Source organism: Oncorhynchus masou, chromosome 12, assembly GCF_036934945.1.
Source record: "Oncorhynchus masou masou isolate Uvic2021 chromosome 12, UVic_Omas_1.1, whole genome shotgun sequence".
Classification (NCBI taxonomy): domain Eukaryota; kingdom Metazoa; phylum Chordata; class Actinopteri; order Salmoniformes; family Salmonidae; genus Oncorhynchus; species Oncorhynchus masou.
Window position 1 is genome coordinate 94,863,329 of NC_088223.1, and position 18,136 is coordinate 94,881,464.

General features: G+C 40.8%; 1 protein-coding gene across 1 annotated transcript in view; it reads left to right on the forward strand.

The window, feature by feature from the left end:
• The first annotated feature begins 3,809 nt into the window (after nucleotides 1-3,809).
• Nucleotides 3,810-18,136, forward strand: part of birc2 (baculoviral IAP repeat containing 2) — a 102,534-nt gene continuing 88,207 nt past the window's right edge. Inside the window, exons 1-2 of the mRNA XM_064982498.1 lie at nucleotides 3,810-3,956; nucleotides 14,144-16,115. Of these exons, the coding sequence (XP_064838570.1) occupies nucleotides 16,022-16,115 (94 nt within the window). The 5' untranslated portion in view covers nucleotides 3,810-3,956; nucleotides 14,144-16,021. The remainder of the gene's footprint in view (nucleotides 3,957-14,143; nucleotides 16,116-18,136) is intronic.

An 18,136-nucleotide genomic window follows, 5' to 3' on the forward strand; every position in this document is an offset into this window, starting at 1 on the left:
TTACACGTTCCAAATGACATGTTATACAGTCAAAGTCAGAAGTTTACATACACTTTAGTCAAATACATTTAAACTCCGTTTTTCACAATTTCTGACATTTAATCCTAGTAAAAATTCCCTGTCTTAGGTCAGTTGGGATCATCACTTTATTTTAAGAATGTGAAATGTCAGAATAACAGAGAGAATGATTTATTTCAGCTTTTATTTCTTTCATCACTTTCGTCGTGGGTCAGAAGTTTACATTCACTCAATTAGTATTTGGTAGCATTGCCTTTAAATTGTTTAACTTTGGTCAAACTTTCGGGTAGCCTTCCGCAAGCTTCCCACAATAAGTTGTGTGAATTTTGGCCCATTCCTCATGACAGAGCTGGTGCAACTGAGTGTGGTTTGTAGGCCTCCTTGCTCGCACACACTTTTTCAGTTGAGCCCACAAATTTTCAATAGGATTGAGGTCAGGGCTTTCTATGGAATTGAGATCAGGCCTTTGTGATGGCCACTCTAATACCTTGACTTTGTTGTGCTTAAGCCATTTTGCAACAACTTTGTATGTATGCTTGGGGTCATTGTCCATTTGGAAGACCCATTTGCAACCAATCTTTAACTTCCTGACTGATGTTTTGAGATGTTGCTTCAATATATCCACATATTTTTCCATCCTCATGATGCCATCTATTTTGTGAAGTGCACCAGTCCCTCCTTCAGCAAAGCACCCCCACAACATGATACTGCCAACCCTGTGTACGATCTTTGTCCCCATGTGCAGTTGCAAACCGTAGTCTGGCATTTTTATGGCGGTTTTGGAGCAGTGGCTACTTCCTTGCTCAGCAGCCTTTCAGGTTATGTTGAAATAGGACTCGTTTTACTGTGGATATAGATACTTTTGTACCTGTTTCCTCCAGCATCTTCACAAGGTCCATTGCTGTTGTTCAGGGATTGATTTGCACTTTTCGCACCAAAGTACATTAATCTCTAGGAGACAGAATGCATCTCCTTCCTGAGCAGTATGACGGTTGCGTGGTCCCATGGTGTTTATTCTTGCGTACTATTGTTTGTACAGATGAACTTGATACCTTAAGGCATTTGGAAATTGCTCCCAAGGATGAACCAGACTTGTGGAGGTCCACAATTTTTTTTCTGAGGTCTTGGCTGATTTCTTTAGATTTTCCCATGATGTCAAGCAAAGAGGCACTGAGTTTGAAGGTAGGCCTTGAAATACATCCACAGGTACACCTCCAATTGACTCAATTGATGTCAATTAGCCTATCAGAAGCTTCAAAAGCCATGACATCATTTTCTCTAATTTTCTAAGCTGTTTAGAGGCACAGTCAATTTAGTGTATATAAACTTCTGACCCACTGGAATTGTGATGCAGTGAATTATAAGTGAAATAATCTGTCTGTAAACAATTGTTGGAAAAATGACTTGTGTCATGCACACAGTAGATGTCCTAACCGACTTGCCAAAACTATAGTTTGTAAACAAGACATTTGTGAAGTGGATGAAAAATGAGTTTTAATAACTCCACCATAAGTGTATGTAAACACCTGACTTCAACTGTATATTCAAATATTTTAAGGGGGCTCTCTACTCAAATTACACAATAGAGTCGTTCAGATTGACCAAAGCAGAGCATATAACAACCATCTAGTATAACTGAGGGATGTCTCCTGTCATATAACAACCATCTAGTATAACTGAGGGATGTCTCCTGTCATATAACAACCATCTAGTATAACATTTTCACAGTGGGAATCTGATGCTGCAGCAGCGTTGCTCATCTTCACAGTGGGAATCTGATGCTGCTGCAGCACTGCTCATCTTCACAGTGGGAATCTGATGCTGCAGCAGCGTTGCTCATCTTCACAGTGGGAATCTGATGTTGCTGCAGCACTGCTCATCTTTACAGTGGGAATCTGATGCTGCTGCAGCACTGCTCATCTTCACAGTGGGAATCTGATGCTGCTGCAGCAGCGTTGCTCATTTTCACAGTGGGAATCTGATGCTGCTGCAGCGTTGCTCATCTTCACAGTGGGAATCTGATGCTGCTGCAGCACTGCTCATCTTCACAGTGGGAATCTGATGCTGCTGCAGCACTGCTCATCTTCACAGTGGGAATCTGATGTTGCTGCAGCACTGCTCATCTTCACAGTGGGAATCTGATGCTGCTGCAGTGTTGCTCATCTTCACAGTGGGAATCTGATGCTGCTGCAGCGTTGCTCATCTTCACAGTGGGAATCTGATGCAGCTGCAGCGTTGCTCATTTTCACAGTGGGAATCTGATGCAGCTGCAGCGTTGCTCATCTTCACAGTGGGAATCTGATGCTGCGGCAGCATTGCTCATCTTCACAGTGGGAATCTGATGCTGCTGCAGCGTTGCTCATCTTCACAGTGGGAATCTGATGCTGCTGCAGCGTTGCTCACCTTCACAGTGGGAATCCGGTCGACATGGGTGTCTTGATAGAGGTCAGCTGGTGAACGTACAGCAGTACATAAACAAATGAAAAGCACTCCTGATATTAGAATAGCACTTCTTTAGGTCACCTATACCATTGGGGCTCTTAATTGTTTGGTTGTGTTAAATTCATTCAGGTGTTTTAGTGTCATATAAAGATGAAATGTATTGTTGGGCTGGAACAATCAATAGACAACACAGCAGGTTGTCCTATCCCATTGAGGCCTTTGTCCTTTTCTGTAATGTCCATACATTTTCCCTCTTATGAATAAAGTGCTCAACAAATGATCATTGGATTACCATATGATATATAATAACCACTGGAGTTTTTTGGGACAAGATTGTCCTCCAGGCTGTATGGACGTCACACTACCATTTGCGTCTCCCTTTTTCATGGTCATGGCTAGAAGGGATACAGTTTTTGTCAAATTGAGGTAATATTCTAGATTACATAGTTGCATTCAAGACACGGTGTTTTTTCTGATATGTTGTTAGTAGAGTAAGTGTAAGCTACCCTCGTATTAAAAATATATTTTGCTAATGTCTCGTCATATAACGCATATAACGTGTTGTAGAATTGCATCAAATGTTTATCAAACACCACGTTTCCCGTGCAAAGGAATGAAACATCTCTGATATAGCCTATAAACCTATGCCACTGCGTGCTTATTAATAGCCTAAAATATGACTATCCAATCTAGTCATCACATTAGGAATAGTAGCTAGGCTTACATTAGTCTGCAAATGCGATGACAGAGGCATGCAATCATTTGTTATATGCCTTTTTATAGTGACAAAAAAATGTCTTCCCCAAAACTCACTCGACTATAAACTATCTAGCTAATTTAGTGTTGTTAACACCTGGTAAGCATAACAGCTAAACTCGAAATCGATCAGACTTGATTCAGCAGTGATGAAATGATCGTAGCAGACCCTGTACTGACAGCTGTCTGGGTTCAGGTCTTAACGGGCAAAAAGGTTTCTGCGCGTTTCTGACAGTTCTTCAGTCTTATCTCGGTGTTTCATGATAGCGGGGAATCTGTAAACATGTGTTTTCTCCGTTGTCTTTCTTCCCTTGTTAGAGCACACAGGGAATGACAGTGGTGAAGAATCAACTCGTTTTCGGCACCGTTATCATACAGTTTGGGGAAGCGTTGGTATGAAATGGTCTATGCCATTAACATGGGATGGATATCTTCTCACATTGATGATTCTTTCATCATAGATGAGAAAAGACAGTGGAATGTCTAAAATATGATCAGATCGACCCGAACGGAAGTGGCAGCTGCGGTGTATTAGTTACGGAAACTTAAACGTCACCACAGAAGCGAACAGAGCAAAACGAGAGTTTCTATTGGACATATTCAGGAAGGTCCATCCCTGTTTCGTATCCTGAATGTTATGCCACATAATTGGCGTAATGAAAACGCCCCTGAATAGCCAACAGCAGACATACAGTAGGGGATTTTCCAGACCAGACTCGGCAGGGCAGACGTCTCTAAGGGTGAGTTGTAGCCTGGTAGAACAGGGCCTTTACGGTTGTATCGTTAGGCATACGACACAAGGGTTCTCCTTCTCTTTCTGACCTCTTGTTGTCTTGTCTTGTTGTAATGTTTTCTAGCTACACGTTCAGGTATCCGCTCTGGATGACAACAGATGACGCAATTTACAGACACCATCTAACTAGCAACATTCGTTTTATTAAACGTGTTACCATCTCAGACAACTTAAAAAAAGCACCACATTTAGAAGGTCTAATTCCAGCAGCCCAGGAAGTTCATCACGTAAATAAAATCGTTGCATAACGTAATATGACCATACTACTGTTTTTTTTATGACTTGCGCCGTATCCTCTGCCATTTTGAGCCTAGCGGTTTGAGTTACGTAGTTTACGTTAACTGACTAACGAGCTGCCATTTCAGAAAAGTCAACATGATAGTAGTGTGCATGTTGGCAACTTAACCCAACGGAGGTAACTCTGTATATAAACGATAATGGAACATTTTCGCTGTGCATGTGTCCTTGTTTAGGACTGATCCATTTCCTCCTATTCAAAATCAGGAAGTGTTAATTATTTCACTTTTTAAATAGATTTTTTTTTATTTACAAATCAATACAAAAAGTAAATGGGGAACACAAGTGTGTGTGTGTGTGTGTGTGTGTGTGTGTGTGTATATATATATATATTAATAAATGTGTTCAAATATAAATCTACTTATGTCTTGCCACAGATTCCTTATATGAATACAATGCCCAAAAAATGCAACACTGTTTCTGGGTGGTCATTACAAAAGGTACAATTTGAATATATGTTATTTTTTCTTCTTTTTTCATATAGTGATTGGCAGGATAATATTTGTGAATAATTTTAAAATAAACGTCCTTATTTTTGTTAACAAGTAGGTATGTGTGTAGCAACATCCAAACATTTTTCCAACAGATATTATCAATAAAAGTGTTCCAATAAGGCATGACATAAGGTATAGATACAACATCCTGTTGAAACAAGGTTCCTATAGCTCTAAAACAATTGCAATATCTTTAGGTGTTACAGGGATCTTGTAAAATGATAAGAATTCCTTATAATGAAGTAAAAGACCCTCTGCATTTACCAGTTGGCTCACCAATAGGATATTATTTCAGAACCAATATTCTAAAAACGAAGAGGTATTTTTATACAATATGTCACGATTATTCCATATATAATATCTGTGTGGAGAAAAATTATGCTTATAAATTAAGGACCATTACAAGAGAACCTGCCAATGAAAAACAGAGTTTCACTGGAACTTTGTCAATATTATTATTGCAAAACAATATGAAGTTGTTGAGAAGACATGATGAGGAATACAGTTCCACATAGAAGTGGGTCTGCTTAGGAATTGTTTTATCCAATTGATCTTGTAAGTATTTAAGGTAGTAAAGTCCAGAAAATTCAGCCCACCATTCTCATAAGTGTTCATTACAACAGTTTTTCTACTGTAATGGGTACGGTTTCTCCACAGAAAGACCAGATGCTTTTCAACTATCTCTTTGCTTATTTTACCTTCAAGATGTAAAGAGAGAGCGGCATATGCTCGTCTAGAGATCCTCTTAGCCTTGGTTATTAGGACTCAAGACTTCTGATCCTTTGTAATGGTTATACCTAAATATGTAAGTTCTTCTTTCACTGGAATAACAGAATGTGAGGGTGTCACGCAATCTTTGACAGCCATGATTTCGATATGGCAATCTGACTAGCGTCTTTCAAAAAACATGTAGTAATGTCAGCCAGCTGGCTTATTATAATTTCTTTACCCCGGCTAATATCTTGTACAGGACTTTTTTTTAAATAGAATTTGTAAGAAGTTGGGGGATTAATAAAAATAGACACGTGAGATAGGACAACCTTGCCTAATTCCTGTGTGGCTCAGTCGGTAGAGCATGGCGCTTGCAACGCCAAGCGTCGTGGGTTCGATTCCCACTGGGGCCACCCATATGCAAAAGTAGTGGCCCCAGCCGACTTGTAAGTCGCTTTGGACAAAAGCGTCTGCTAAATGGGATATATATATATATATATATATATTCCTCTCTTCAACTCAAATCTAAGTGAGGGGCCATGTTTTAGTTTGATAGAGCTGTTACCATTCGTATTGAGAGTTTTAATTGCCTTACAGAAAAAATCCCCGAAGCCAAATTTCTCAAGGGAGTTGAAGAGGAACTGATGCTCCTCTTTGTCAAATGCTTTATAAAAATAATACGAAGCTATCCTCTGTTATCAGGTCTGAGTAGTCAATAAAAATAATACGAAGCTATCCTCTGTTATCAGGTCTGAGTAGTCAATAAAAATAATACGAAGCTATCCTCTTATCAGGTCTGAGTAGTCAATAAAAATAATACGAAGCTATCCTCTGTTATCAGGTCTGAGTAGTCAATAAAAATAATACGAAGCTATCCTCTGTTATCAGGTCTGAGTAGTCAATAAAAATAATACGAAGCTATCCTCTGTTATCAGGTCTGAGTAGTCAATAAAATAATACGAAGCTATCCTCTGTTATCAGGTCTGAGTAGTCAAGTATGTCTAGTACTAGTCTTTTATTGTTAGAAATATGTCTGTTCCTCATTAAGCCAGACTGTGTTTCATCAATAATTGTTTCCAGTAGGAAGTTTACATACACTTAGGTTGGAGTCAATAAAACTAGTTTTTTTTACCACTCCACAAATTTCTTTAAAAAAAACTATAGTTTTGGCAAGTCGGTTAGGACATCTACTTTGTGCCTGACACAAGTATTTTTTCCAACAATTGTATACAGACAGATTGTTTCACTTATGATTCACTGTATCACAAATCCAGTGGGTCAGAAGTTTACCAACACTAAGTTGACTGTGCTTTTAAACAGCTTGGAAAATTCCAGAAAATGATGTCATGGCTTTAGAAGCATCTGATAGGCTAATTGACATCATTTGAGTCAATTGGAGGTGTATCTATGGATGTATTTCAAGGCCTACCTTCAAACTCAGTGCCTCTTTGCTTGACATCATGGGAAAATCTAAAGAAATCAGCCAAGACCTCAGAAAAAAAATTGTAGAACTCCACAAGTCTGGTTCATCCTTGGGAGCAATTTCCAAATGCCTTAAGGTATCAAGTTCATCTGTACAAACAATCGTACGCAAGAATGAACACCATGGGACCACGCAGCCATCATACCACTCAGGAAGGCGATGTGTGGTGTCTCCAAGAGATGAACATACTTTGGTGCGAAACGTGCAAATCAATCCCAGAACAACAGCAAAGCACCTTGTGAAGATACTAGAGGTTTAACCGATTTAATCGGAATGGCCGATTCATTAGGGCCGATTTGAAGTTTTCATAACAATCAGAAATCGGTATTTTTGGGCTGCGATTTCCAATAATAAAAAAAACCCATATATATATATATTTTTTTATACCTTTATTTAACTAGGCAAGTCAGTTAAGAACACATTCTTATTTTCAATGACTTCAATTAACTGCCTTGTTCAGGGGCAGAACAACAGATTTTTACCTTGTCAGCTCAGGGGATCCAATCTTGCAACCGAACAGTTAACTAGTCCAACGCTCTAACCATTGCACTCCACGAGTAGCTTGCCTGTTACGCGAATGCAGTAGAAGCCAAGGTAAATTGCAAGATAGCATTAAACTTATTTTATAAAAAAAATCGATCAATCATAATCACTAGTTCTAACTACTAATCCAGTTTAGCAGGCAATATTAACCAGGTGAAATTGTAATTTCTCTTGCGTTCATTGCACGCAGAGTCAGGGTATATGCAACAGTTTGGGCTGCCTGGCTCATTGTGAATTAATTTGACAGAATTTTATGTAATTATGACATACATTGAAGGTTGTGCAATGTCACAAGAATATTTAGACTTAGGGACGCCACCCGTTAGATAAAATACCGAACGGTTCCGTATTTCACTGAAATAATAAACGTTTTGTTTTTGAAATGATAGTTTCCGGATTCGATCGTATTTCTGTGTGTTATTATGTTATAATTAAGTCTGATTTGATAGAGCAGTCTGACTGAGCAGCAGCAGGCCCGTAATCATTCATTCAAACTGCACTTTCGTGCGTTTTGCCAGCAGCTCTTCGCAAGCACAGCGCTGTTTATGACTTCAAGCCTATCAGCCTAATGGCTGGTGTAACCAATGTGAAATTGCTAGCTAGTTAGCTGTGTGTGCGCTAATACTGTTTCAAACGTCACTCGCTTTTAGATTTGGAGTAGTTATTCCCCTTGCGCTGCAAGGGCCGTGGCTTTTGTGGAGCGATGGGTAACGATGCTTCGAGTGTGGCTGTTGTCAATGTGTTCCTGGTTCGAGCCCAGGTAGGGGCTCGGAGGGGAACGGAAGCTATACTGTTACACTGGCAATACTATAGTGCCTATAAGAACATCCAATAGTCAAAGGTATATGAAATACAAATGGTACAGAGAGAAATAGTCCTATAAATACTATATTAACTACAACCTAAAACGTCTTACCTTGGAATATTGAAGTCTCATGTTAAAAGGAAACATCGACTTTCATATGTTCTCATGTTCTGAGCAAGGAACTTAAACGTTAGCTTTTTTACATGGCACATATTACTTTCTTCTCCAACACTTTGTTTTTGCATTATTTAAACCAAATTGAACATTTTTCATTATTTATTTGAGGCTAAATTGATTTTATTGATGTTTTATATTAAGTTAAAGTGTTAATTCAGTATTGTTGTAATTGTCATTATTAGAAATAATAATTTAAAAAAATCGGCCGATTAATCGGTATCGGCTTTTTTGGTCCTCCAATAATCGTTATCGGCGTTGAAAAATCATAATCTGTCGACCTCTAGAAGATACGGGTGCAAAAGTATCTATATCCACACTTAAACGAGTCTTATATCAACATTACCTGAAAGGCCCCTCAGCAGGAAGAAGCCACTTGTCACGACTCCGACCGAAGGACACTCCTCTTCCCGTTCAGGTGGCGCTCGACGGTTGTGTTCGCCGGCCTACTAGCTGCCACTGATTATTTCCTCCCCCTCCTTATGTGTTTATTGAATGCGCCTGTTTTGAGTTAGGTAATTTAGTAGTGAGGCTTTATTAGTCAGCCGGCCCGCCTGGTTCCTTGTGCGGGATTAATTATTGTGACCGTCTGTTTTTATTTTTTTTATTTTACCTTTATTTAACCAGGCAAGTCAGTTAAGAACAAATTCTTATTATCAATGACGGCCTGGGAACAGTGGGTTAACTGCCTGTTCAGGGGGGTTTGAACTTGCAACCTTCCGGTTACTAGTCCAACGCTCTAACCACTAGGCTACCCTGCCGCCTCAGGATGTACTTGTGCGCACGTCTATGGGTTTCGTGTTTTCCCATTTCGTGGTTTTTCCTGGACAGTTTAAGTCCCCCTGTTTGGGGCGTTGTGTGTTCATTACGCCCTGTGTTTTCGTGGGGGTTGGCTTATGTTCGCTGTTTCTTTGTGCATTAAAATAGCACTCCCCTGAACTCTCTGCTTCCTGCGCCTGACTCCTCACCCACTACACTCAGACCTTTACACCACTGCTCCAAAACTACCATAAGAAAGCCAGACTACGGTTTGCAACTGCACATGGGGACAAAGATTGTAATTTTTGGAGAAATGTCCTCTGGTCTGATGAAACAGAAATAGAACTGTTTGGCCATAATGACCATCGTTATGTTTGGAGGAAAAAGGGGAGGCTTGCAAGCTGTAAACATCATCCCAACCGTGAAGCACGGGGTGGCAGCATCATGTTGTGGGGGTGCTTTGCTGCAGGAGGGACTGGTGCACTTCACAAAATAGGTGGCATCATGAGGATGGAAAATTATGTGGATATATTGAAGCAACATCTCAAGACATCAGTCAGGAAGTTAAAGCTTGGTCGCAAATGGGTCTTCTAAATGGACAATGACCCCAAGCATACTTCCAAAGTTGTGTCAAAATGGCTCAAGGACAACAAAGTCAAGGTATTGGAGTGGCCATCACAAAGGCTTGATCTCAATTCTCTAGAAAATTTGTGGGCAGAACTTAAAAAGCGTGTGTTAGCAAGGAGGCCTAGAAATCTGACTCAGTTACACCAGCTATGTCAGGAGGAATGGGCCAAAATTCACCCAACTTATTGTGGGAAGCTTGTGGAAGGCTACCTGAAACGTTTGACCCAAGTTAAACAATTTAAAGGCAATGCTACCAAATACTAATTGAGTGTATGTACACTTCTGACCAACTCGGAATGCGATGGAAGAAATAAAAGCTGAAATAAATAATTCTCTCTACTATTATTCTGACATTTCACATTCTTAAAATAAAGCGGTGATCCTAACTGACCTAAGATGGAATTTTTACTAGGGTTAAATGTCAGTAATTGTGAAAACAACTAGTTTAAATGTATTTGGCAAGATGTAACTTCCAACTGTATACATTATCCAGTCCGAGTGTAGAATATTACCACCAAAGGTATGTTTCATTGTAATGACCCTAGCGGAGCGTTCAGAGCCATGGGAAAGGCAAATATCGTTGCCTCACTGTTACCTCCAGAAGTTGGCATCAGCAGAAATGGAGTGGGACTCTTTCAAAAAATAAATAAATATATATATATATAATTAATTAATTAAAATCTGTTCAAAGTTGTTTTGCAAATAAAATAAGGCCTTCACATTTTTTGTAACCCCCTAGCATTAAGAGAAACTATAGACAAAGACTAAACAACACCCTCTTTCATTAAGAGAAACTATAGAATTGAACAAAACAACAAAGGTAATATCAAAGTATTAGCTGTAGGATGAGTCAAAAATGTAGGAGCAGTGAAAGTAAGCTATAAGGAACTGAAATCTGCACCATTTTATATATATCAACTTAAAGTATAAACTCTCTAGTTTTTATCCAGCTCTTGAAATTCAACTCAACAGACAATTATGTTCAAGATCAAAGTGTTCTCTGCAGTAAGAGATAATATAAACTCTCTTTAGTGTAATAAGGGACTATTTTAATCAATACAAATTTGAACGAAATATATATATAAAGTGCATATGAAAAGTAATCTTAGTTACTGTATGCATACAAAATCATTAAATTAAACGCTGTCTTTGTGAATTTGTAAACAAAATAGGCTTTCTCCTGGTCTGGTCATATAAGAACAAACTAAGATGATTGAGGAGGATGATGATGATGATCTGAGTAGTCTGAAGAATAGTCACCCGAGGCTTGTTAGGTAGTCAGTACAACGAGAATACCATGGCTGAATCCATCAATCTGTTCCTTCTGGTGAGATTTTAGGGAGGATTATGGATTTCTGAACTGTTTATTTTATTTTATTAAAAAAACAAAGAATTTACCCCCTTTTTCTCCCCAATTTCATGGTGTCCAATTGTTGTAGTAGCTACTATCTTGTCTCATCGCTACAACTACCGTACGGGCTCGGGAGAGACGAAGGTTGAGAGCCATCCGTCCTCCAATACACAACCCCACCAAGACACACTGCTTCTTAACACAGCGCGCATCCAACCCGGAAGCCAGCCGCACCAATGTGTCGGAGGAAACACTGTGCACCTGGCAACCTTGTTGGACGGCCGGGTTGTTAAGCATGTCCCAGTTTAGGTCACTTAACAGTACGAGCTCTGAAGATAGATGGGGGGCATTCAATTCACATATGGTGTCCAGAGCACAGCTGGGTGCAGAAGGTGGTTTTATTTATTTAACCAGGCAAGTCAGTTAAGAACAAATTCTTATTTTCAATGACGGCCTGTGAACAGTGGGTTAACTGCCTGTTCAGGGGCAGAACGACAGATTTGTACCTTGTCAGCTCGGGGGTTTGAACTTGCAATCTTCCGGTTACTAGTCCAACACTCAAACCACTAGGCTACCCTGCCGCCCCTGGTCTATAGCATGCGGCAACGGTGAAGTGGATTTTTAGAAGTAGAAGCTCAAATTGTTTGGGCACAGACCTGGATAGTATGACAGAACTCTGCAGGCTGTCTCTGCAGTAGATTGCAACTCCGCCCCTTGGCAGTTCTATCTTGTCGGAAAATGTTGTAATTGAGGATGGAAATTTCAGAATTTTTGGTGGCCTTCTTAAGCCAGGATTCAGACACGGCTAGGACATCCGGGTTGGCAGAGTGTGCTAAAGCAATGAGTAAAACAAAGTTAGGGAGGAGGCTTCTAATGCTTCTAATGTTAACATGCATGAAACCAAGGCTTTTACCGTTACAGAAGTCAACAAATGAGAGCGCATGGGGAATAGGAGTGGAGCAAGGAACTGCACATCTACATCACCAGTGGAACAAATGAGGAGTAGGATAAGGGTACGGCTAAAGGCTATAAGAACTGGTCATCTAGTGCGTTCAGAACAGAGAATAAAAGGAACAGGTTTCTGGGCATGGAAAAAATCAATTCAAGGTATAATGTACAGGCAAGGGAATGGTAGGATGTGAATACAGTGGAGGTAAACCTGGCGTTGAGTGACGATGAGAGAGATATTGTCTCTTGAGGCATCGTTTAAACCAGGTGAAGTCACTGCATGTGTGAGAGCTAAAACAAAAGTGCTAGCTAAGGCATATTGAGCAGGGCTGGAGTCTCTACAGTGAAATAAGACAATAATCACTAACCAAAACAGTTATGGACAAGGCATATTGACATTAGGGAGAGTCATACGTAGCCAAGTGATCATAGGGACCAGTGAGTAGCTTGGCGACCTGGAGACGCGGCAATTCAGACAGCTAGCAGATGGGCCTTAGGGGGGACATTGCGACAGAAGAAGTCTGTTGTGGCCACCTCGGACGGTTACGTCGGCCGACCAGTTGTGTTGGATCAGCAGGGCTCCGTGTAGGCAGTAAAAGGGTCCAGGCCAATTGGCAAAATAGGTATTGTAGCCCAAGAAATTGGCTGATGGTCCTCTTCAGCAAGCAGTCCGATATGCTCTGGACAGCTAGCGGGCTGCGGCTAGTAGGCTAGCGGATAGGCCTTCAGGGGACTTCGCGACGGCGGAGCCTGTTGACATCTCTCGGGTGGGTTATATCGGTAGACCAGTCGTGGTAGAATCGGCGGGGCAGCTAGCTAGCTGTGATGATCCAGGTGAAAAGGTTCAGAGATTGCAGTAGGAAACCAGAGATGGAGAAAGAGCAGTCCGGTATGTTCTGGGTCGAAACGCGCTGTGCAGACTGGAAGGAGTTGATCAGGCTAAGGTCAGCTGATGACCGCTAGCCGTGGCTAACTGACTATTAGCTAGTAGCTAGTCAGCTGGCTAGCTTCTGTTGGTGGTTCCGGTTCTAAAGTATTAAAAATAGCAGATCCGTACCGCATTGGGTGAGGCGAGTTGCAGGAGAGTATGTTAAAATTGAGGTAAAAAAAAATAATAATATATATATATATATATTACACACACACAAATGAAAAAGGAAGGGGGAAAAAAATATGTAAACACGGGACAAGATGAAGACAAAGACGTCTGAACTGATACGCCATCTTGGAAGTCTGCTGTAATGGAAACAGGAAGTTTCGGTACAATTGTATAAAAACGCCTTTTATGCACAAATAGATGTGATGGTTACTGTATCGCTAACTAAATTTGAAGTTAAGTGATGATATGTTGCGTGGTCCTCCCAGTATGACACAGGAAATGATGCAGTTTATTAGGCAACAAGTGAAATAAATGATGAACTTCACAGGGTGGTGAATGTGCCTTATTCTGGTGACATGATGATCGATGTTTGACTGTTATAAATATAAATATAAATATTGTTCTTTAATCAATATTAATGTCAACATGTAGACTAACCTACCCGCACCTTATCTGTGAGCTGTTGGCTTGAGCGCACGTGTCCAGACCAGAGTAGACATATTTGCTATTTAGTTTGTGACAAAGCTAACAGGATTTAAGCAAAAGTACATTTGGTGTGCACTATGTAATCACTCCAAGCTTTAAAAAAATATCCGCTTGAAGAACTGTCACCAATTGGAAACCTAGTTTATGATATCCATGTTGTTGAAGCTATACAGTATTTGTGTACATATAAAACAAGTTTATATTTTGGGTTCTGGTGAAGTATGACAGTTGCCTCATGAGCTTAGTTCATCTATAAATTATGAATCAATGAGTATGTATCGTTCATGTAGAAGTCTAGAAATGGATGTAGAAACTGCAGATTGCCCCTTTTTAATGTAACTTTTCTCTCTCCTACAGGTGTCATCAGTGTCCGTGAAGGAGGACAACCTTTTGTTCCCCTCAGACAGACATCTTTATTTCCTTATACCTGGTTAATCTTTTCTGTCATGGAGACCTAAAGTCCCCTAGGAGGGATGTTCCAATCGGGGGGAGAGGGCTGACCCGCCATGCCCAGGGTGTGTGTGTGTGTGTGTGTGTGTGTGTGTGTGTGGGGGATGAGCAGGTGAGCATGCGTTTTTGTTCATATTCATCTTGTTTTACATTAACACCAAACCCCATATCTCAGCCCCATTACACACAGTCATGCGTTTAGAGTGGTGTCTGTTGGAGACGGGGAGAGACCAGGGGACAGAGATGTGTAGGGGAGACCAGGGGACAGAGATGGTGAGACCAGGGGACAGAGGTGTGTAATACGGAACCCAAAACCGGCTGCGAGCGTGCGCCATCGTGCATAAATGTATTTTGTCCCCCCACACCAAACGCGATCACGACACGCAAGTTAAAATATTAAAACAAACTCTGAACCAATTACATTTAATTTGGAGACAGGACGACAAGCATTAAACATGTATGGCAATTTAGCTAGCTAGCTTGAATTTGCTAGCTAATTTGTCCTATTTAGCTGGCTTGCTGTTGCTAGCTAATTTGTCCTATTTAGCTGGCTTGCTGTTGCTAGCTAATTTGTCCTGGGATAGAAACACCGAGTTGTGCATTTCAGGTAAAATAAACAAGGTCCTCTACTCCGACTATTAATCTGAATCGTTTCTAGTCATCTCCTACTTCCAGGCTTTTTCATCTTTGAACTTATATTGTGATTGGCATCTAAACTTTCATAGTATTACCACGACGACCAGCAACAAAGTTCGTCTTTCAATCACCCACGTGGGTATAACCAATGAGGAGATGGCACATGGGTACCTGCTTCTATAAACCAATGAGGAGATGGGAGAGGCAGGACTTGCAGTGCGATCTGCGTCAGAAATAGGAATGACTTATATTTTAGCCCTTGGCAACGCATACGCTGGTGAGCAGTATGGGTGCAATATTTGAATAACATAGATTCCTACATTTATTTTGCAGTGCACGCAATATGAGCGGTGTAGTCAGGGTATAAGGGAGACCAGGAGACGGTGAGACCAGGGGACAGAGGTGTGTAAGGGAGACCAGGCAATGGGAGAGACTGTGAAGACCATGGGAGAGACGGTGACACCAGGGGTGAGACCAGGCGACAGGGAGGAAACGGGGCTTTAGTTCATGAGTGAGGCTCTAGCAGTCTGTGAAACCAGTCTACAGGGAAGAGGTGAATTGTTGTGGAGTCCATCAGGAGGGGACAGAGTGGTGTGGCCTACTCTGGTGGTATCAGACAGACGGTACTATGTAGCTCCGTTAGTAGAGCTTGGTGCTTGCAACAATAGTGGGTTCGATCCCCGGGTGCACCCGTATATAAAATGTATGCATGCATAACTTTAAGTTTCTTCAGATAAAAGCGTTTGCTAAATGGCATTTGTTCTTCTATCACAGACAGACAGCACCATCTAATCATGTTCTGTTTCTCTGTAGCTTTGTATTCTTAGCAGAAAAGCCTGCTGAGACACGTTAGGCAAATCACTTTTTACAGCGTGCGCGTGTGTGTGTGTGTGTGTGTGTGTGTGTGTGTGTGTGTGTGTTTATTCCCCCTGCCCTGGGTTACTCATCCCTCTCTCCCTGAGGAGAATGGTCCTTCCTTTTATTTAATTCTACAAACTCTAGAACTATATTAAGAATTCAGAACTTAATCTAAAAACTTGATCTAGAGGCTATATCTAGACTCTATAATCCATATATCTAGACTCTCTAACCCATATATATATATAGACTCTATAACCTGTATATCTAGCCTGTCTAACCGGTCTGTGAATGGACACCCTGGTTCAGCTCCAGAACAGCCCGTTCCTCATGGGTCTCTGCCGGAACGGAGCTCCAGTAGACCTGCAGTATGACAATTCTTCAGGTGCACAGACCTTAATATACACATGGTACACACCTTACACACGCCATGTACATGTTATACACATCCTGCAGTATGGCAACTATTCAGGTACACCATAAGACAGGTGAAAGAAGGATTTTTAAGCCTTGAGAAAGTTGAGACATGGATTGTGTATGTGCTCCATTCAGAAGGTGAACGGGCAAGACACAATCTTTAATTGTCTTTGAATGTTGTATGGTAGTAGGTGCCAGGCTGCTGGGTTTTTCACGCTCAACAGTTTTCCCATGTGTACCAAGAATGGTCCCCTGTGGAACGCTTTCGACACCTTGAAGACTCCATGCCCCAACAAATTGAGGCTGTTCTGAGGGCAAAGAGGGTTGCAACTCAATATTATTAATTAATATTAGGAAGGGGTCCTTAATGTTTGGTATAGTCAGTGTGTATACACACACACCTTAAACTTACACCTGATACGCGTTATATACACACACACTTTACACCTGATACGCGTTATATACACACACACACACACACACACACACACACACACACACACACACACACACACACACACTTTACACCTGATACGCATTATATACACGCACACACACACACACACACACACACACACTTTACACCTGATACGCATTATATACACACACACACTTTACACCTGATACACATTATACACACACACACACACACACACACACACACACACACACACACACACACACTTTACACCTGATACACATTATATACACACACACACACTTTACACCTGATACGCATTATACACACACACACACACACACTTTACACCTGATACGCATTATATACACACACACACACACACACACTTTACACCTGATACGCATTATATACACGCACACACACACACACACACTTTACACCTGATACGCATTATATACACACACACACACACACACTTTACACCTGATACGCATTATATACACGCACACACACACACACACACTTTACACCTGATACGCATTATATACACACACACACACTTTACACCTGATACGCATTATATACACACACACATTATGGGGTGGCAGGGTAGCCTAATGGTTAGAGCGTTGGACTAGTAACCGAAAGGTTGCAAGTTTGAATCCCCGAGCTGACAAGGTACAAATCTGTCGTTCTGCCCCTGAACAGGCAGTTAACCCACTGTTCCCAGGCCGTCATTGAAAATAAGAATTTGTTCTTCACTGACTTGCCTGGTTAAATAAAGGTAAAATAACAAAAAAACGCATTATATATACACCTGATACACATTATATATACACACACACTTTACACCTGATACACATTATACACACACACACTTTACACCTGATACACATTATATATACACACACACTTTACACCTGATACACATTATACACACACACACTTTACACCTGATACGCATTATATACACACACACACACACACACACACTTTACACCTGATACACATTATACACACACACACTTTACACCTGATACGCATTATATACACACACACACACACACACACTTTACACCTGATACGCATTATATACACACACACACACACACTTTACACCTGATACACATTATATACACACACACACACACACACTTTACACCTGATACGCATTATATACACATTATACACACACACACTTTACACCTGATACGCATTATATACACACATACACACACACACACTTTACACCTGATACGCATTATATACACACACACACACACTTTACACCTGATACGCATTATATACACACACACACACTTTACACCTGATACGCATTATATACACACACACACACACACACACTTTACACCTGATACGCATTATATACACACACACACACACACACACTTTACACCTGATAGCATTATATACACGCACACACACACACACTTATATACACACACACACACTTTACACCTGATACGCATTATATACACACACGCGCACACACACACACACTTTACACCTGATACGCATTATGTACACACACGCACACACACACACAC